The following is a 21,117-nucleotide window of genomic DNA, read 5'->3' as shown; positions in this document are numbered from 1 at the left end:
ACTCTCTGGATTCTGAAATTTTGGCTGGTATTGTACACAGGCTTTCAAACCAGTCTATATGTTTGATTACGTTTCAAAGCACAATTCAAAGTGTTGACGGTCCTGTATACTGAAGGAGCGTCTCCACCCCCATTGTTCAGCCTGGACACTGAGGACCAGCGGCGAGGGCCTTCTGGCGGTTCCCTCGCTACGAGAAGCCAAGTTACAGGAAACCAGGCAGAGGGCCTTCTTGGTAGTGGCGCCCACCCAGTGGAACCCCCTCCCACCAGATATCAAAGAGAAGAACAACTACCAGACTTTTAGAAGACATCTGAAGGCAGCCCTGTTTCGGGAAGCTTTTAAAGTTTAATAGGTTATTGTATTTTAATATTCTGTTGGAAACCACCCAGAGTGGGCGGGATAAATAAATTATTATTATTATTATTATTATTATTATTATTATTATTATTATACAGCCATTTATGAAGGAGAAGGCTATAAAAAGGAGGAGAAAGCTGCACATACTAGCAGCACATAGTGTAGTTAAACCGGGGAACTCCCTCCCACAGGAGGCTAAGATGGTCATCAACCTAGATGGCCTTGGGAAAAGGTTGGGCAAATTTATGGAGGAGGAGAGGGCTGCTACTGCTTGGCCACAACGGCTCTGTCCTGCCTCCCCAGCTGGAGGCAGCAATACTTGTGAATACCAGTTACCAGGAACCACAGGAGGGGAGAGGGCTCTTGTGCTCAGATCCTGTTCGCAAGCTTCCCACAAAACAGACATCTATTCGGCCACTGTGAGAAGAGGATGCTGGACCTAATGCAGGGGGTTGGACTAGGTGACCGCCAGGGTCCCTTCAAATGCCACAATTCTATGTTTCAAGGATTCCATGACCAGATGGGCCACTGGCCTGATGAAGCCGGGCTCTTCTTTGGTGGTTCTTCTCAAAGCCTGATTCCCAGTGCTACTTTGATCTACAGCCGCACCTTTGTTCTCAAACGGCTTAGTCGTCGAACAAATCGGCTCCCAAACGCAGCAAACCCGGAAGTCAGTGTTCTGGTTTGTGAACGTTTTTCAGAAACCAAACGTCCACCACGGCTTCTGATTGAGTGCAGGAAGCTCCTGCAGCCAATCGGAAGCTGTGCCTTGGTTTTCAAACAGTTTCGGGAGTCAAACAGACTCCCAGAATGGATGAAGTTTGATAACCAAGGTATAAGGCCAGGGGAGGGAATAATAATAATAATTTATTATTTATACCCCGCCCATCTGTCTGGGTTTCCCCAGCCACTCTGGGCGGCTTCCAACAAAACACTAAAATACAATAACCTATTAAACATTAAAAGCTTCCCTAAACAGGGCTGCCTTCAGATGTCTTCTAAAAGTCTGGTAGTTGTTTTTCTCTTTGACATCTGGTGGGAGGGCGTTCCACAGGGTGGGTGCCACTGCCGAGAAGGCCCTCTGCCTGGTTCCCTGTAACTTGGCTTCTCGCAGGGAGGGAACCGCCAGAAGGCCCTGGACCTCAGTGTCCGGGCAGAATGATGGAGGTGAAGATGCTCCTTCAGGTATACTGGACCAAGGCCATTTAGGGCTTTAAAGGTCAACACCAAGTCCTTTCCAGCCAGAGGGCCGCATTCCTTTGTGCTTGAACTCCCAGGGGCCACACGTCAGTGGTGGGCAGGGCCAGAGATGAAAGTGGGTGGAGCGATGGATGCAAATTCACCCCTTTCCCCCTTTCTCAATGTGGAAGAAAACAAGATTTCTTCCCCTTCTCTCTGACAGGCTGCCTCCTTATGGGTCCTGCCCAACAATGTTATCATCTCCAGCAAAGCGTCTCCTCCCCCCCCCCTTACAAGCCTCCATCTGCTCCTGCATCACACCCACCCACCCATTTGCATTCCAAGGCATGGGCCCAATCCAGTTTGTCCCTGCCATATGCCTCTGTTGATCATTTATCCTGTGCTATTTCCGATTGCCTCATTCGCTGACCTTTCCTTCTTCCCGCACGCAAATCTTCCTCGTCACCTGCTCCTCCGCAACCCCCCCCCCCTCAGGAAGACACACCCTTTCCAGGGCAAGAGAGGAGAACGAGAGACGTCACCCTGCATCCCGGAACCTGGCTGGGGGGGTCATTGGCATAGCGTGGGTTGTGGCCCCGGGTGCAAATTTCTCAGGGAGGAGCAACTAGGTGCCCTCTTGGCAGGTTCCCTCATCAAGGCCAGAGCCACAGAGAGGCAAGCCATGCCCACGGCCAGGCGGGGGCAGCGCCTCCTTCTCCTTGTCGCCATTGAAAAGAGGCCCAAACATGGCCGCCCCTGGGTCAGCTGAGAGGGAGGATGGGGAGGGGGAGGGCGGCGCCAGTGCCCACCGAGGAAGAAGGGAGGAAGAGAAAGGTGGGAAAGCACTTCTGGAGCCATTTGCATTGTCCAGAGTGCCTTGAGGCAAGGACAGGAGGGTGAGTTGACACAGCTTCTTTATACGGGCTCCCAGGGTGGGGTTAGTTTGCAAGGAGATACAACCCTTCATTAGATTCTGGCCAGCAAAGGGACTGACCGCTGATCGGTTCACCAGGGCAGCACAACACTTGCCCCGCCCCGGGCACCGGCCACCCATGCTACACCACTGCCTGGGGTGAGAGACGCTGTCTCTACAGTGGCAGGTTCCTTGCAGCCACCTGAAGATTCAGCTGAACCATTCAATGCCAGCTTACAGTTTCTGTTGTGAACTGCAAATTATAGCTTAACATGTACAGCGGTACCTCGGTTTACGAACAGCCCTGTTAACAAACTATTCGGTTTATGAACTCCACAAAACCGAAAGTAAGTGTTCTGGTTAGCAAACTTTAACTTGGTCTACGAATGGAAGCCGAACAGTGGAAGGGCACCAATCAGCGGCGGGAGGTCCCATGAGGGGAAAACGCACCTCAGTTTAGGAACAGATTTGGTTTAAGAACAGGCTTCTGGAATGGATTAAGTTTGTAAACTGAGGTACCACTGTACAGTTGTACCTCAGTTTCCGAATGTAATCTGTTCTGGAAGACCATCCGAGTTCCGAAACGTTTGAAAACCAAAAACTCAGTACGGAAGCATCAATACGAAAAACTCAATACAGAAGCCAAGTGGCATGTTGGACTTCCGAGGCAAGTTTGAAAACCAAAGCATTTACTTCCGGGTTTACGGCGTTCGAAAACTGAGTTGTTCACCAATGGAGACATTCGAAAACTGAGGTACCACTGTATATTGCTGCAAAACAGCCTTGGCGAAGCTGGCGCCCTGCAGATGTGGTTGGACTGCAAATCCCATCAGCCCCAGACAGCATTTGCAGGGCCAGAGGCAAAGTGGGTGGAGCATTTATTTCCCCTTTAGCGCACACCCTCCTCTATCATCCATCCATCCAGGCAAGCAAGCAAGAGGCTTCGTCAGAGTTCAAGGACTCATCCCAGCCTGACAAAAGCATGTGGGGTGTGAAGAAGAGGCAGGGAGGGGCGTGGCCTGAGAGAGAGTTCTGAGGGCCACATTTGGCCCCCGGCATGAGGCTTTCAAATAATAAGAAGAAAATGAGAAGAAAATCATCATCATCATCAGACTTTCTAGATAGTGGCCCATTCTAGATAGTGGCCCTCCCACAAGGCTTGAAGACAATCGTCCTCTCCCACAGTTTACCCATGGGTGGTAGACTGCCTCTGAACATGGAGGTTTCATTCCTAGCCATCAAGATCAACAAAAACCTAAGAGCTCTCCGACAGATCTACCTGGTCCAGTTTCCAGCTCCACACAGGTGTCACTGAGAAGCCCACTGTCAATGCACGAAGGCAAACTAAGACTTCCTGTTTTAAATAAATAGGTAGGCAATGATTCTTCCAAACCCCTGCTAGGAAATTGGAGGCTGTGGGTGTCAAGCCTTAGAAAGGCTACCCAGAGATTTCTTAGATTTCTCTCTCTCTCCATTGTGACTCTGTAAACGAGGGACCATCATTTTAAGAAAGGAAAGGTAAAGGCGAAGCTTTTGAAGTTACGTTCTCAGGCTGAAGCTGTAGGAAAAGAATTAATCCTGCTCTGAAAATGGGCATGAATAAAAGGGCAGTGTACCAGATCTTTGGCAACTGACAGCATAGTTATTACCTTATTATATGGGGGACCTACAACCAAAGGTTGTGTTGGGTGTGTGTGTTCCTGATCAGGGTTCTTACCAGTCAGCCATGCCATGTCTATTTATTATTTCTATATTTAGAGCATTTGTGGCCCTTTTTTCAGCCCAAAAGGCTGCCAGAGATGCTTACAGGAAACCAAAATAAGGCACTTTCTACCCACAGGAGTGGGGCGTGGGGGGTTCCTGGGGCCTTGCTGCATCGCCTGCAAGTGCAGGGGGGATCCTAGCTGGCCGACGCAGCCCTTGGCAGGTGCATCCCCCTAATACTGGCCCCCTAATACTGGCCAGGTGTGAGGGGGGTTGGGGCCACAGCAGCAAGGCCGGCTGGGCTCAAGAACCCAGGGACCCCCAGCGGCAGGCAGGGCGGGATGGGGATCCCTGCATAGGAGTGCCTGGCTTGTGCCCCCTCAAAATCCTGCCCCTGGGGCAACGGCCTTCCTGCCCCCTCCCCTTACTGCGCCCCTGCACCACACCACCTGCCTCACACCTCTTTTACCTGCGCTGCATACCCACAAAGCGCCGGCAGAGACACCAACTTCTGGTGAGATTTTGTGAGATCTTGCTGAGGTCTTGTGAGACCTCATGTGCTCCGTGAGATCTCACAAGGCTTCAGTGAGATCTTGCTAGAAACCAATGCTGGTGGCAGAGTTGGCGGGGCAGGTGGCGGAGGCAAAGTGACTGTTGCATCTTGGCTTCCGCCAGTTCAGGTGAGCATCTTACCTTACCTCATCAGTGGACCAGGCCTGGTACTATTTTTAATAATAGGATTTCTATGAGAACTTTCACCTAATATAGAGTGGTTTAACAATTACGGTAATCCCTCTTCTCAAGGAACTCTGGGAAATAGTAGCTATGTAAAGGGAGATCGGGGCCTCCTAACAACTCTCAGCACCCTTAAGAAACTACAGCTCCCATGATTCTTTGGGGGAAGCCATGGCTGTTTAAACTGGCATCCTAGTTCTCTAAATGTACGCTGTGCATGTGGCCAGGAACGGAGACGCTGCGGGCAAGTGGAGATTCGTATTACTCCTTGCATGTAGAAAGCTAGCATGTCTGGGAGAAGGATTCAGAATTAACCTTGTGTCTGGCATAGCTGTTTCTCTGTGTGCATGAAGACACATTTGGACATTGAAACTCCAGACAGACTCATTCCATACATTTACAGCACCGCGACGCCTCTTTAAATACAAATGGCTTCCCTCAAAGAATGGTTCAAAGTTGTTGAGGGTTGTTTGGAAGCCTGTTCCTCTTCCAGAGCTACAATTTCCAGAGTCCCCTGTGAAGAGAGATGGAAAACTATGGATCTGGTCTGGCTCCCACAGGACATGGTGATGGCAGACAAGGGGCCGTCCTCTGCTGCCCCCTCCAGGCAGAGCCGTCCTCTGCAGGCCTGAGCAGGTGAGGGAGACCTACCTGTAAGGTGTTTACTGGGAACGCCGTGATGGGGGGAAAGTCCATGATCTGCAGGTCGTGGACGTGGCCGTTCATGACCACAGCGGGCAGGTAGACGCGTCGGGTCTTGGTGGGGACACAGACCTCGCTGAACTCGTTGTAGAGGAACTGGCGGACAATGGCGCTCTTCCCGACCCCTTGAGCTCCCAGCACTGCCACCTTGAACGTTGTCACCATGCCTCCCGGCCGCGGTGGCCCTCCTGCGCGACGTGGCGATCGGCTCCTCAGCGCAGTCCGCTGCCTTTGCGCTGCCAGGAAGGCCCCCGGGCTGCATATTCCGGCAGCTGCGATGTCAGCCACAGTCAGCAACCATGTCCTCTCCGGCTTCGCCCGTCACTGGAAGACCAGGAGAAACCACATCAGGCGGAGGAACAGGAGACAACGGCACGCAGGGCCAGAGCAGGAGTCCGCCAGGTCCAGCGCTAGCGCTCTCTCTTTCTCTCTCCCTCACTGTGTGCCTTTAGATATAGGACAATGGGAGGTATACTGCCTCTACACATATACCGCCTTTTCCCCCAAGGAGCCCAAGATGGCGTACAGGGTTCTTCTCCCCATCCTTGTTTAATTTCCTTTTAGAAGTGGATGGGATGTTTTTAAATGTATTTATCTTTTCTCTTGGTTTAATGTATCTGGGTGAGGTATATTGTCTATTCAGTTGGTTGTAAGCCCCTTTGGGTTGCCCTGGGCAGGGTAAAGTGACTGACAAACAGTGCTTTTTTTCTAAAAAAATGTTTAGGGGTACTCTTATTTTCCTACTCATATTGAAATACTGCCCCTTGGTGAGGCCAAACTTAGATTCACAAAATGTTTAGGGGTATGCATACCCCTGCGTCTTCCCAGAAAAAAAGCACTGCTGAGATATATGTACCCACATAATCCTGCTCACATGCTGAGATCTAGGAACAAAGAAAGGTGCCTTATTAGGCTTGCCATATTTCAAAAAGTAAATACAAGGACACCCCGAAAGCTGTTGAACCCCCAAAAAGCAATTTTTTTATTTACTTGCTGAAGATTCAGGACAAACCGCCAGCTTCCAGAAATCCACCTCCCCCCGGACGTCACTTCCGACTTTGAAATCCTGGTAATGTCCTTATACTTATACTGAATCGGACCGTTGCTCCATCTAGCTCAGTATTTTCTGCAGTGACTGACAGAACATCTCCAAGGTCCCAGACAGGGGTTGCTTTCATCCCTACCTGGATAAGCTGGGAATTGAACCTGGGATTTTCCACATGCAAAGCAGATCCTCTAACCACTACACTACAACTCCCCCCCCCCCCGGACTCTTCTTGAATGGTCACTGTATAATCAGTTGGGTTGGCACACACAAAATGCAGGGCCTTATCAGTGATGGCCCCAAAACAACCTTCCAATGGACTTTGCCCCTTCTGCTCAACATTGAGGCCGGTCTTAGGCTGGCACCAGCACATTTTGCTGCCATGCAGTGGGATCTCACATCTTCCACTAGAAGGAAAGGCTCAGGCCAGCCATAACCTTGCTTCGTCTAGTCACCGCCCCTCAAAATCTGCCGCCTGAGGCAACTGTTTTGCTTTGCCTCATGGGAGGGCCGGCCCTATTAGAAGACCTTCCTCTATGCAGCTGCAACAAATGCAGGGCTGGCTAAACTTTCTGGGTCCCAACAGGGGCTCCATGGCAACCTCTCGGGGGCGGGGACTGGATACACGTGGAGGGCATCCCTGAAAAGCAGGCGTGGCAGCCAACCCACAGCCTCACCCGCATCACAGATAAACACCCATCTCACAGGAGCCGCAAATAGCTCCCATCTCCCAGAGCAGCTTCTGCCTCTGTTCTGCTGGGGCTATTTTCCCTCTCGAACTCCATCTTCCCCTCCCTTGCGTGTCACTTTCTGAGGGCGTTCTGCTCTTAAAAGCAGCTGAAAATACCTTGAACAAATAAAATGCATTTCAACCAGAAGAGAAAAACAGACACTCTATTATGTCCTTTTAAATGTGTTCATGGGACGGGTTACAGGTAGGTAGCCGTGTTGGTCTGCCGTAATCGAAACAAAATAAAAAAATTCTTTCCAGTAGCACCTTAGAGACCAGCTAAGTTTGTTCTGGGTATGAGCTTTCGTGTGCATGCAGACTTCTTCAGATACACTGAAACAGAAGTCACCAGACCCTTATATATAGTGAGAGGGTGGGGAGGGGTATTACTCAGAAGGGTGGTGGGAATGGGTCATTGGCTGATAGGTGTGGTAAACCTGTTGACCGTTAACGACTGCAATTGGTCTTGCAGGAAAAAGCAAGGGGTGAGATGGCTAAAAATAGCTATATCATGTATAATGAGATAAGAATCCAATGTCTCTATTCAGACCAGGTCTCTCCATGGTTTTAAGTTTGGTAATAATTTGCAATTCAGCAACTTCTCTTTCTAGTCTATTTCTGAAATTCTTTTGTAATAAGACAGCTACTCTGAGATCTTGTATAGAATGTCCTGGGAGATTGAAGTGTTCTCCTACTGGTTTCTCTGTCTTGCGATTCCTGATATCAGATTTATGTCCATTTATCCTTTAGCGTAGGATTTGGCCTATTTGTCCAATATAGGGAGCTGAAGGGCACTGTTGGCATTTGATGGCATACACAATGTTAGAAGATGAGCAATTAAATAGTCCTGAGATGGTATGTTTGATGTTGTTGGGGCCAGTAATGGTGTTGTCCGGGTGTATGTGGCAGCAATCTGGGTTTATTGCAGGCTCTGGTACCAGTGTCCATGTTAAGTCTGGTTATTGTATTATTGTGGGTGAGGAGTTGTAGTCGGGTGTGGGACGGGTGTGTCTGTGTGTGTTATTGGTCTGCTTTTGGTTGTGTTCTTGCATTTCGGGTTCTTGTTTTGTAGTTTTATGTTGTGAACCGCCCTGTGACCTTCGGAAGAAGGGTGGTATACAAATTTAGTAATTAAAAAAAAAAAAAGAGTGGAGGGTCTTTGAGAGCGTTTGTCAAGAATGTATAACTTGCTGTTGAAATGGAACACTCAGGATGAAATGGTGAAATCTGCTATGATTAAATGGGCACAAGATGTTGGACATAACATTATGATGGCTGACTGGGAACAGTTATGGACCACAGGTATGAAATTTATGGCATGTAATGCCCTAAGAGAGAATTTAATGAAAATGATTTATAGGTGGTACATGACACCAGTCAAGCTTGCAAAAATTTACCATTTGCCCGAAAATAAATGTTGGAAATGTAATGAGACTGAAGGTACATTCCTTCACCTTTGGTGGACATGCCCAAGGATTAAGACATTCTGGGAGATGATTTATAATGAAATGAAAAAGGTATTTAAATATACCTTTCTGAAGAAACCAGAGGCCTTTCTCCTGGGCATGGTCGGCCAATTGGTGCCAAAGAAGGACAGAATTTTCTTTATGTATGCAACAACAGTAGCAAGAATACTCATCGCGAAGTATTGGAAGACACAAGATTTACCCACCCGGGAAGAATGGCAGATGAAGTTGATGGACTATATGGAACTGGCGGAAATGACTGGCAGAATCCGAGACCAGGGAGAAGAGTCGGTGGAAGAAGATTGGAAAAAGTTTAAAGATTATTTACAGAAATATTGTAAAATTAATGAATGTTAGAAAAATGATGGAATGAAGTTATATGGCTTTAGCAGAAATGTTATAAGGAATTAGGTACAGACAGATTGTAAATGTATTAAAGGGAAAAAACAAGGTTAGAATATGTTAAGATAAATTACAGGACAGAAAACAGAGGAAGATGGAAAGGAATTGCTGAAACAGTTAATTGAAGTGGAATACAAAAAAGGGAGGTGTGAGGAGGTCGCTGAAACAAGTGAACGAAAGTTATGATATCGAAATCAATGGATGTGTTTTTAATTGTTTTTGTTTTGTTTGATTGATTCAATGTTTTAGGGTTTGGGTTGTGTGGTGTTTTTGTTTTTGTTTTTGTATTGTATTGTATAATTATTTTTCTTTTCCTTTGTAATCTTTAAACTGCTAATAAATATTATTTTAAAAAAAGAAAGAGAGAGCGTGGCACCCCATGGGGAGTGCTGAGACAGGAACCAGCCCAACACCTTCTCAATAACTGAAAGACCTCTCCTTTCCTCACAGACACTTTCCGATGCTGAGATTGGCAGAGGCAGGGCCTTTTGGGTAGCTCCTCTGCCCTCAGAGGCTTGGGAGAAAGGGCCTTCTCTGGGGTGGCCCCTAAGCTGTAGAACTCCCTCTCCACAGAGGTGTATCTGTACAGTTTCCTGAGGATTTTGGCCTTGGCCTTTTGCACTTGAGGTGTATATTTTTAGGACCCACCTTATTTCTGTGATTATAAGTTGTGCGAAACCCTTTTTAATATTGTATTTTAACTGCTGTAACACGCCCTGGGACCTTGGATGAAAGGTGGGCAGTGCTTAACAAGAAACAAACAACACCGCAACTGGTCTTGCGTAAGCAATAGGCACATGTCAGCCAGGCAAGAACGCTCAAGATGAGATACAGCGCCGGGGAGGACGTACCAAGGGCCAAGCAGAAAGACCTGGAGGGCCACATTTGGCCTCTGGGTGTGTGTTTCCCCACACCTCCCCTAAATTGTATGGGGCTGCATTATCTGGAGGATGTCCAACCTACCCATGCTTTACGATCAGATTTGTATTTGAGGCCCTGTCCACATGCAAAGTGACCAAATCAGACAGAGCCTGCCTGGGGGTGGCCCCGCATTGGTGGGATGTGGGGAGGTTTTCAGGTGGGCTGCTGACACAGCGGTGCTGTTTTATTCTGCTTATCATCTGTGCTAGGTAGACTGTGGTTTTTTAACACACTGGCTAATTCCAATGCTTTCAGCATGATTTAAAAGGCTGAAGACCTTTATTTATTTGTTAAATTTCTATAATTAAAGAGGTTTTTGTCTGGCTACTGTCCACTAATGTTTGATGCTTTGTGAGGAGATTCTGAACTACAACTCGGCGACAAATGGAGAGCCGAATTCTCCTCAGAAGTGGGATACAAATATATGAAAGCAGGAGTGGGGGCACCTGTGCCCCTCCAGATGTGGAAGGACTACAACTCCCATCATTCCTGACCATGGGCCATGCTGGTTGGGGCTGATGGAAGTTGTAGTCTTACAGTGCGAGGACTACAGGTTCCCTACCCCCATCTCAAATGAATAAAAGTTTCCTAATCAAACTTTGGAAGAAGCCAAGAAGTGGACACTCCTTCCTTTGGGGCAGCAACCCAATTTCATTGACACCTACCAGGCAGGCAGAATTAAAATTGGTAACACCTCTGCCTCTGTAGGGCAAATTTCACCTGTGGAATAACTGCACAGGAGCACCAGTGGAGGAAAATGTGGCAACCCTGCTCCCTCCCTCTTGACTCTGCCACACCTGGCAATGCCTGATATTTATTTCAAAAAATACAAGCCGGGCTGAAGTTAATTAAACTCCTGGTGTTATCACTGCTGCCTCTGTGCTTAATGTAATCTGCTTGTACAGATCTTTCCGATGCAATCAAGTCAGCGATGTGTTAATTTAGGAGGCCGCTGGAATGAACTGCTCTCACCTCCTCTCTATAAATCCATAAAACTCTACAGTTCCAAGAATCTCCCTTTCCACAGGGCTGGGATTTCTGAATGGGTAGCCGCTCACTTTCAATTCCCTTTAACTACTCCCGTCATGCAGTTCAAATATTTCCCACACCCCTCTCTGCCCTTGTCTGTAGCTCAGAAGTGGGGAACATCTGTGGCACAGCAGATGCCCTTGGACTCCAACTCCCATCAGCCCCAGCCACTATGGCCAATGGTCAGGGATGATGGGAACTGGAGTCCAAGGACATCATCTGGAAGGCTACGGGGTCCCTGACCTTGCTATAGGTCAGAGATGGGGAATTGCAGGCTAAATGTGGCCCCCAGGCCACTCTATCTGGCCCTTGGGACACCTCCTTACAGGCCAAACCCCTCCCCAGCCACACCCCTTACTGATCCTGCCAAAAAAACCCCCCTCCCTTAGTGTCCTTGAACTCCAACAATGCCTCTTATGTGTTTGGAGTTGTGGAGTTGTGGTGAGTATGTTCTGAAACAAACTGGCTGCAGAAAGGTAAAATTTATTATGCATTTGTGTTTTTATATTGTAAGTATGTTGTAAGCACCATGAGACCTGCAGATATAGGGCGGTATAATAATAATAATAATAATAATAATAATAATAATAATAATAATAATAAATTTCACATTTCACATAGAGACCTGTTTGTGTCTCTAGCTACACCCATCACTGGCATTTGGACTCAAGAAGGTGGGCCTTGGGCCTGATCCAGCTGCTAAGTCCTTCCTACCTTCTTATGAGAGCATTCCCTCCAACATGTTGCAGAGGAAAATAATAACATTCCTTTCAGGGCCACACTCCCCAAAATGGGTGATTTTGAGAGCCACATTTTCATGGGAGCCAGGTGACTGGCGAGAGAGCATGGCCCCCCAAAATGGGCGCCTCTTGGAGCCACCCTATTGCGGGAGCCAAAATGAGACACCCCAGGATCCAATCAGAAGCCAGGGTGACATCTGTAATTCTGGGATGAATAGAACAGTTGAAGGGTAAGTGAGAGAGAGAAAATCAGGGGCAGGCAGTGTCCTAGATGGGCCAATGGGCCAACACAATATAAGGCAGCCTCTGTGATGCCCTCTAGATGTTCTGAACTATGACTCCCATTGGGAGCCGATGGGAGTTGTAGTCCAAAACATTTTGGAGGTCAACAGGGAAGCAAAGGCTGGTTTAGACTCCAAGCTGCTCAGGGCACAAACCTGTCCCCCTGGACTTATGAAATGCTGCACGTGTTGATTATAAGTGTGTGATAGATCAATCGATCAATCAATCAATCAATCAATCAATCAATCAATTAACAGACATGTGATGCGAGATGAGCGCTGCACCCCATAGTCAAGTTTGACTGGACGTAACTGTCCAAGGCTCCTTTACCTAAATATACAGTACATACCTGTGCACATGTGCACATTTTCTTCTAGTCTGCAAACAAAAATGGAATTTCCTTCTGCCAAAGAATCCAGGTCACACTGGACTGCCCCTCTCCCTGTCATCTGTTTGAAGGGGCCCTGTGTTTGAAGGGTCACTTGCTCTGAGTCCAGTTTAAAGAGAAAGAACCCTAAGGAGGGAGAAGCGCCAAGGATGGGGGTTGGTGGTAGAGAGGCTTGCATTTGCCCACCCACAATGAGCACCTGTACCACAAGGTGAGGAGCCACCCGCAGGCCACCTGCCCACAGCTTTCCCCACTAGGGTGAGACGGCTTGTGTTCCTATTCAAATCACAGCCCTGCTTTCTAATTTTGCATCTATGCATATAAATCAGCACATGCAAATCTTATGTAAACCTGTGTCCTCCTTTCCCCCTCTTTTCCAAGGGATGAACGACCTCTTTTTTTCTTTTGACAAAAGCTAGATTGCCAAGCTAACTCTGGCTTTGCGATGGGGCTTTTTGGACAGCAACAGATCTCCCGAAATACCTTCGGTGCTCCTCGCACCCCCTCTGACTTTTAAAGTCTGCATTGACTCTCTGCTGCCAAGGCTGGTATCTGGCATCCTAGCAGAAGCCTTATGCCCAGGGGGAATTCAAAGATTCCAAGGGTACCTGGGATTCTGCCAGACTCCACCAAACTCCCACCGTAACAGGAGAATAAGCAGGTACCTCAAGGGAAGAGGGAAGGCCCACCTGGCAGATACAGGGGTGGGGGATATTTTTGGAAGTTTGTGGGAAGATGGCAAGCATCTGGAAAGAAGAGAGACCTCGGCCCAAGCTAAGAACAGCCCCACTGGATCAAACAGAAGGTCCAGATTTCTGAGCATCCTGTTGCTCACAGTGACCAATCAGAGGTTTGCTGGGAGCCCATAAAACAGGGTGCAAAGGTAAGAGGCCTTCTTTGTTGTCTGTCACCCGGCAGCAGCTGGAAACCAGAGGCAGATTGCAATCAAATATTGCAATCTCTGGATACCGGCAATCAAAGCAAACAGGTGTGGCTGGTAGGCCTATCCTTCTCTATGAATTTGTCTCGGTCCCTTTCCAAGCAACTTTTGTTGTTGTCCCGCTTGCTGCCACCATCACTACTACACTGTTTCGACATTTGTATAAACCACTTGGGGGGGGGGCGGGTTGTCTACCCACTTAAGAATGTAACAAGAGCCAGCAACCCACCTGGTGCAGTATGCTGTTCTCACAGTAGTCAATCAGATGCCTCTGTTGGGAAACCCACCAGCAGGATTCGAGCAGGAGAGAACTCTCCCCTCCTGCAGCTTCTAACCACTGATACACTGGTACCTCGGGTTAAGAAATTAATTCGTTCCGGAGGTCCCTTCTTAACCTGAAACTGTTCTTAACCTGAGGTACCACTTTAGGTAATGGGGCCTCCCGCTGCCCCCGCATGATTTCTGTTCTCATCCTGAGGTAAAGTTCTTAACCCGAGGTACTACTTCCGTGTTAGCGGAGTCTGTAACCTGAAGCGTCTGCAACCTGAGGTACCCACTGTACTCACAGAAGCGTTACTGCCTCCCAAAGTGGTGAAGAAACGGTTAATGAAAATAAACAGAATGCATCTATATAAGCTGAAGGCCCTCACCACAGCTCCCGATGACAAATTCCACAGAGCAATTGTGTGCTGCTGAATAAGTTATTTCATCCTGAGTCTGCAGCCAGCCAAGTTGCAGCAGGATGGAGGGACGGAGGAAAAGTCTGTTCTCCCTCCTCAATCTCTCTCACACCATGCACACTTTTAGAAACCTCTGTGGTGTGCCCCTTAATCCTCCTTTCCCTCTTAAACTCAAAAGCTGGACTGCCTTTTTCTCATAACAGGAGAAGATAAGAGCCTGCCTGCAGGATCAGGCCAGTGGCCCCTCTAGGCCAGCATCCTGTTCTCACACTGGCCAATCAAGATGCCTCTGGAAAATCGGCAAGCCAGGCCTGAGCACAAGTGCAGCCCTCTCCCCTCCTGCAGTTTCCAGAGACTGGAATGCCTAATATTTCCAGTGTTTAGGGTCTCTAAAGGACTTAATCCCACCCTGGGTTTATGACCTGCATTCTGAACTCCGGGGTGTGCTGCTTTGGAGTTAGTCAGTCTCTCCAAATCGAGCACCTGGACCCGAAAGTCGGCTCCAGTGTGTGTGTGTGTGTGTGTGTGTGTGTGTGTGTGTGTGTGTGTAGAACAGCCCCAAAGTTTGGGAGGCCCACACCTGCATGCCAGAGAACAGGCTGTCCGCTAGGTGTGCAGATGCAGGGATGACAAGACAAGCACACGCCCGTCCTGGCAGCCCATCCATGCGCAGCCTCCGGAGCACATGGATCCTCACAAACGGAGGCTGCCACATTTTGTCAGCTGATCTGTGGCAGCAGTGTGTGAAGGCAGCATGCGCGGCCTGGTAAACAGATACACAGAGACACACACACACATAGACTGTAAGTGCATAATTTCCAGAGCATTATGAAGTTGAGGGTGAGGAGGAGGAATTATGCTTTTAAATGTACATCCCTGGTTTGCCTGGAAAACATTTTTTTGCTGTTTTTGGCTTGCCTAAATAAAAATGTTTTTTGCAGGCACCAAAGGGAGTGTTGACATATGTCAACAGGCAGGCAGTTCCAAAATGTGGGTGCTGCCACACTAACAGGTCGATTTCTTATAAGTGCAGAGCAGGTCATAATCATAGAATCATAGAATTGGAAGAGACCACGTGGGTCAACTAGTCCAACCCCTGCAATGCAGGAATCTTTTCCCCAACGCGGGACTTGAACTCACAACCCTGAGATTAAGAGTCACATGCTCTACCGACTGAGCTATCCCAGACTAGAGAGAGGGTGCTGTTGCTCTTGTGGGCTTCCCAAAGGAGGCATCTTGTTGGCCACTGTGAGAACAGGGTGCTAGGCTCCATGGGCCCACATGGGGTTGATCCAGCAGCCAGGCTCTTGGGGTGCCCTTACGTTGAGAGACTTGTCTCAAACCCCGGAGTGTTTGAGAGTGCAGGAATTTAAAGAGCTAATGGAGCAGCACTCTGACTCAGTATAAGAGTTCAGAACAGCACTTACATAGGAGACTGCCTTGTATCGGCGCATTGGACCACGCAGCTCAATATTGTCTACACTGACTGGCAGCCATTCCCCAGGATTTCAGACAGGGGTCCCACCCAGCCCTACCTAGAGATGTCTGGGATGCCTGCAAACCAGGTGCTATGGCCCTACCTGTCACATAGGTGCCAAGGGCCCAAAGTTGTTATTTTTTGGGGGGGCAAACTGAATGCACCTTACAATCTCAGACAGACCCTCACCCCAAAGAGCAAACTCATCTACATGTGTGTTATTGTGGCAGCATATTATACCTCCCCACACACAACATCTCGGACCCAAGATGTGGGCGGTGAATGCCCACCCACACGCACCTCCATGCACAGTGCGCCGAGCATATTGTCCACACGCAAGCTACCATGTGGCCCATCACACCATGCGCAGGGAGGGGGGAGTGTGTGTTTGTTGGGGGTGCCACTCTGGCAACCCAGGAAGGGAATTCAAGATGTGCCATGCACCAGCTCAAGAGGTTGGGGAGACTCTGCAGGCCTTGTGTGATAACCCGCTTGCGGTTTAAGGGCTGGGCTGGCGAGCATCACAGTGGAATTTAAGGTATGGGGCTTCATGTGCCAGGAGTGAAGGCCTCTCTTGCTTCAAGTCGGTCTTCTCTATGCTTGCAGGGAAACTGAGCAGCCCAAAATCCACACAAGACCCACCACTTGACTTCCACACGGACCCCTTCCTTGATGCCAGACTATACACTACAGCTGGGGCCACAAGACCCCCTTTGAAGAAAGTGATGGTTTTGGAGAAAGCGGGGAGGTGCAGCGTCTAGGGAAACAGGTATGAGTTTCCTTGGCTGAACAGGTAGCCACAGCCACAGTCACGGGACTTTCAAACGCACCCCCGGTTTGGCTTCTGGGGGGGGGGGCAAAACTAGGTCCTTGGCCCTAACACCCCCCCCATCCTGATGAGAGAGTAATAACAATCCCTCCCCATCAACTCCTTCCAGGTGCACGGTTTTAACTTTGAGCATCAGCTAGAATCCTCCCACCCGTCACTGCTGCGCTGAGTCCAGAGGACAGGTGCATCTGGTGCGTCTCACCTGTGCAGCGCCCTTTGCTCCACCTCCCCATAGATGGGCGCCCCTCGGGAAGGGGGAGCCCTCCTCCTCCCCCTCACCGCCTTCCTCCCACCCACCCCAACCCCAAAGCCCACCCTTTACCTTGCAGAGATGACGAGGAGGCCAAGGACACTCGCCCCCCCAGGCGGTGTCTCCAGTGATGGGTCCCAAATCCTTGAAAAAACGGGGGGTGCCTGCTGGTTGCAGAGAAGGAAAGATATTCCATTCAGTATCCTCACGCAGATCTTGGAAGGTTTTGGAGTTGTTGGGGGAGGGGGCAGCTCGGATCGGTGTATAATATATATATATATATATATTGCAGAGAACTGGGGGGCTGCAGCGCTTACTTGGAGGCAAAAAAATAATAATCTGGTAAAACGAAACCTGCGATGGTAAAGGGAAGGAGGCTGGTTCTACAGTTGAAACAATTTCTCTCTCATCTGATCTGGGTTGTTTTTTTTATTTTCCTCCCCCCCTCCAACAAAAATGAGAAATAGAATCTTCTCCTCCCCACCCCCCTTCCTATATTTTCTTGCAATGCAGGGAAGTCAGCTTGGATGGAGAGAACAGCCTCTGTGTGCGTGTATGTGTGAGGATAGAGAGAAGGGGGGGTTGGAAATCTCCTGCTACTGATTGCAGGAGATCCACAGGGTCACAAAGCCTGACATGTTCTGTCGAGAGAGAGGGGGGGGCACACAGAGAGAGAAAAAAACAGCTAAAGGCTTCACAGTTTCACCCCTTTGAGTTTCTCTTTAGCAGCAGGTGTGGATTGGGGCCATAAAGCTCAGAAGGGCGTCAGACCAGCTGTGGGTGCTCTAGGGTGCCTATAGGGTCGCTGGATGATGCTATCAGAAGAGAGCTTTCCATGCATTCCCAGCCACCAGCAGGTTCAGAGGGAGTGTTCCGGCCACAGGGTATTTAGGAAGGTGAACATAAGAAGATCCTGCTGGATTAGGCCAAGAATCCTGTTCTCACAGTGGCCCTCTCCCCTTCTATGATTTCCAGCACCTGGTATTCAGACGCATTGCTGCCTCCGATCGTGGAGGCAGAGCATAGCCATTGTGGCTAGTAGCCAAGGACCTCCCTCTCCTCCACGAATTTGTTTCATCTGCTTTCAAAGCCATCCATCCCTGTTGGCAGCCATTACTGCCTCCTGCGGGTGCGAGTTCCACAAATTAACAGTGTGCTGCATGAAGAAGTCCTTTCCTTGATCAGTCCTGAATCTTCAAACATTCAGCTTCCCAGCATGTCCACAACCTCCAGTGTTGTTAGAGGGGTAGAAAAACTTCCGTATCTGCTTTCGCCAAGCCATGCAAAATTTTATATTCCATGCATAATTTTATACTTGACCCACCTTTTCTGCTTCCAGGAATTGTGTTACATTTTCTCTCTTTGTTGTGGTTGTTGGTACATTTCTGCCCTGCCTTTCATCCATCATGAGGCTTCTGAGCATGTCACACATCCAGGAATTGCCCTGGCCCAGATCAGCTTCCCTCCAGCATTCAATCCACACCTTGGTTATGCCATTGATTTGGGGGGGGGGGAGCCAATCTATTTAAATGGGCATGTCAGGAGAACAGGTGTGGCGTAGTGGACCAAGAAAACCTGGGTTCAAATCATTGCCCAGTTAATGAAATTTGCTGCATGTGCCTGTCGCTTTCCAAGCCTGCTCTGTTTTGGGAAGGACTTTTGCTGAGTGGTAGAGCACTTGATGTGCATGCACAAGGTCCCAGGTTCAAATCCTGCCATCTCCAAGCAAGGCTGGGAAATATCACCTTGCCTAAAACCCTGGAGAGCTGCCCCCCAAGTCAGTGCAGCCAATATTGCGCTAGATGGGCCAAGAGACTGATTCAGTAGAAGGCCTGTGAACCTATTTCTATCTGCCCTCTCTTCAGAACCACAGAACTGGAATCCTAGAGTGGTAGGGCATCTGCTTTGCATGCAGAAGGTCTCAGGTTCACCCCCAGGCGTCTTCAAGCTAGAGCTGACTCCGGGTATAAGGGAGCTTCCTATGTCCCTTTTTAAATCAGCCCTTCCATGAGGACTGGAACCTTACTTGAGTCTTAGGAGAACGGTCTGTATACGGCGATGACTACTATATTATACCACTTACATGCAAAAATGTATTCTAAGTGGTTTGGAACTACAAAATCAATACATAATTAAAATACACAATAAACAAATTCCACATTATTTCCAGAAAAGGTTTGTGGATTTGCTTCAAAGAAGCCCCCACCCCTTCCTGGTTTAAGTTCAGAATATCTTGAATGCTGAAAGGAGGGGGGGAAAGCTGGTGTCATCGTTTCTTTCTTTTTTTCTGAGTTGCTTAGCAAATTTTTAAAATGAAGTTTGGCCTCTGAGCCTATTTGGATATCACAGCGACGGACTCCTCCTCCTTCCTCAGACCTGCAAGATACTCTTCTTAATTTCATACATAAGAGGCTGATTACGATTACTCACAGGTGGGATGCACTCTGCACATGAGCAGATACTATTACTTCACATATTCAGGACTGAGCCATGCATTGTGAATTATGCCCTAATGTGGTCTGGCTCATGTGAAACTGTTGTGTCTTTCAGGTAGACTACTTGGTTCTTTAAGGTAAGAGAAAAGATAGTGTTTTGGATGATGAAAATTAAAATTTAGGTGGGGGAGAAAACCTGATTGCAGTCAGAAATAAGTGTTCTTGGTATTTTAAAGTGGGTTTTTTTTTGCGTTTGTGCATATTTTTTGGCAATGGTGCAATTAATATATTAATTCAAATTCATTGTATTAATTCAAAAACTTACATTGTGTGGTATGCCTTAATTTCTAAATAAGAGGCAGTGTGGGTGGAGAGAAGAGGCCTAAAAAGACTTTGTTTGCTCTCAGCCCCTTGGACCTCTCTGTAACCCTGAAGCTACCCGTGGTCCTGAAATTCCTGACCTGACTTGCCCTGGGGAATCTGGCACCAGACCTGAATGGGACATCAGCAGAGGTTTCACACAGGAAAAAACTAAACCAGCCCATTCTGAACAAAAGGAATCAAAACTGTGCACATACCAACAAAGCAAAGGTAGAGAATCTTCTATTTTTCTACTTTTAGGGTTTTAGTGATTTTATCTGTCCCCAAACACCTCACCCCCCAAAAAAAACAACCCTGTTTATAACCTGAAACACTCTGCAATACATTCCACTTGGATCAGCTTCGATCAGTTTGGTACCATTCAGCTATTTTGAACTATCACCATCATCTTAATCATTGTGGCTTTCGGTTCTGATACAGTTTACCACTACATTTTATTCTTTGTATTTTGTGGCTTTAGTGTGAATTGTATTTATTGTAAATATATACCACCGGTCAGATTTCCAGGCAGAGTACCACAATAAAATAGATCCCAACACAAATACATCCCAATACAAAACAGAAACGAGCAATGTAATTTTTATAAATGTGCATCTTTGTTCTGTTGTATTCTACCTCAGGAGGATTTTCTGAAGGGCAGAATACACACACGCCAGACTACAAACTTCAGCAATATGGACTAGAAACTTGATTTTTAAAAAGGGTGGGGAGAGATTCTCATGGAGTTAAATTCTCCTCTGAATTCTGCATCCTCCTGCCAACACACACAGAGAAAACACGTGAGGAGGAAAACTCTTCTCCACAGCAGCTGGGCACCTCGGTGGACTCTGGACGCCTGCAGAATGATCAGGATTCAACAGCAGCAGTAGCAACAAGGCAGAGGCTGAGATCACAAGACGATCTGAGGCGAGGAAGAAAGTGCAGCCAAATCCCTGAGCGGAAGCCTTTAAGGGAGTGAAGACACTTGCTTGTATTCACAAGCAGGAACAAAGCAGAGGGAGACAGGCAGCCACAGGGATTCTTTTGCAACAATACCTGGGAGCCTGGCTTTTATAGCTATAATAATAAAAAAGCCCTTCCCTTCCCTGTAGTGGGAGCTTTCATCTCACCAGGGCAGGGCATGAAGAGCGGAGGGTGTCAAAGAGGTTCGGGGGCTCAAGGTGCAGAACAGGCCCCCTTTACCCCGGGCTAACCATTTCCAAAGCACGCAGTGTGCCAAACAAAACAGCTTTGGTTCCACAGAACCCACCCACTCTGAGGGGCCTCCCTGCTGCATCTCTGCAGGATCCACCGGTCTGCTCTGTGCTTCCTGCCAATCAGCTTCCATGGGAGGGGGGAGTCACTGCAGTGTGTGGCTGGGTAATTCATTCGCTGCCTAACAAGAAACAAAGCGGGATTTCCAGACTTCAGAGGAGGCTCACCGTTACTTCCCTGCACCAGTCTCTGATCTGAGTGCAACCGCCTTCCAACACACAGCTAATTGCCAGCTCACTGAGGGCAGGAAGTTCTTCCTCTGACACTCTCCTAACCCC

At 48.3% G+C, this 21,117-nt stretch overlaps 1 protein-coding gene and 1 long non-coding RNA gene across 2 annotated transcripts in view; one reads left to right on the top strand and one right to left on the bottom strand.

Moving 5' to 3' along the window:
* The window catches only part of RASL10B (RAS like family 10 member B), a 25,280-nt gene extending 7,935 nt beyond the window's left edge, over positions 1-17,345 (bottom strand). Inside the window, exons 1-2 of the mRNA XM_079955902.1 lie at positions 16,842-17,345; positions 5,540-5,914 (exon numbers count right to left, since the gene is read on the bottom strand). Of these exons, the coding sequence (XP_079812028.1) occupies positions 5,540-5,755 (216 nt within the window). The 5' untranslated portion in view covers positions 5,756-5,914; positions 16,842-17,345. The remainder of the gene's footprint in view (positions 1-5,539; positions 5,915-16,841) is intronic.
* Positions 16,101-21,117, top strand: LOC307204377. The gene is made up of 3 exons (XR_013833654.1): positions 16,101-16,145; positions 16,297-16,459; positions 20,206-21,117. It is a non-coding gene; the product is annotated as an uncharacterized lncRNA (long non-coding RNA).

Source organism: Podarcis cretensis (assembly GCF_951804945.1).
Source record: "Podarcis cretensis genome assembly, chromosome: 15".
Classification (NCBI taxonomy): Eukaryota; Metazoa; Chordata; class Lepidosauria; order Squamata; family Lacertidae; genus Podarcis; species Podarcis cretensis.
The sequence above is the reverse complement of the archived record's forward strand: the minus strand, read 5'-3'. Positions and strand labels throughout refer to the sequence as shown.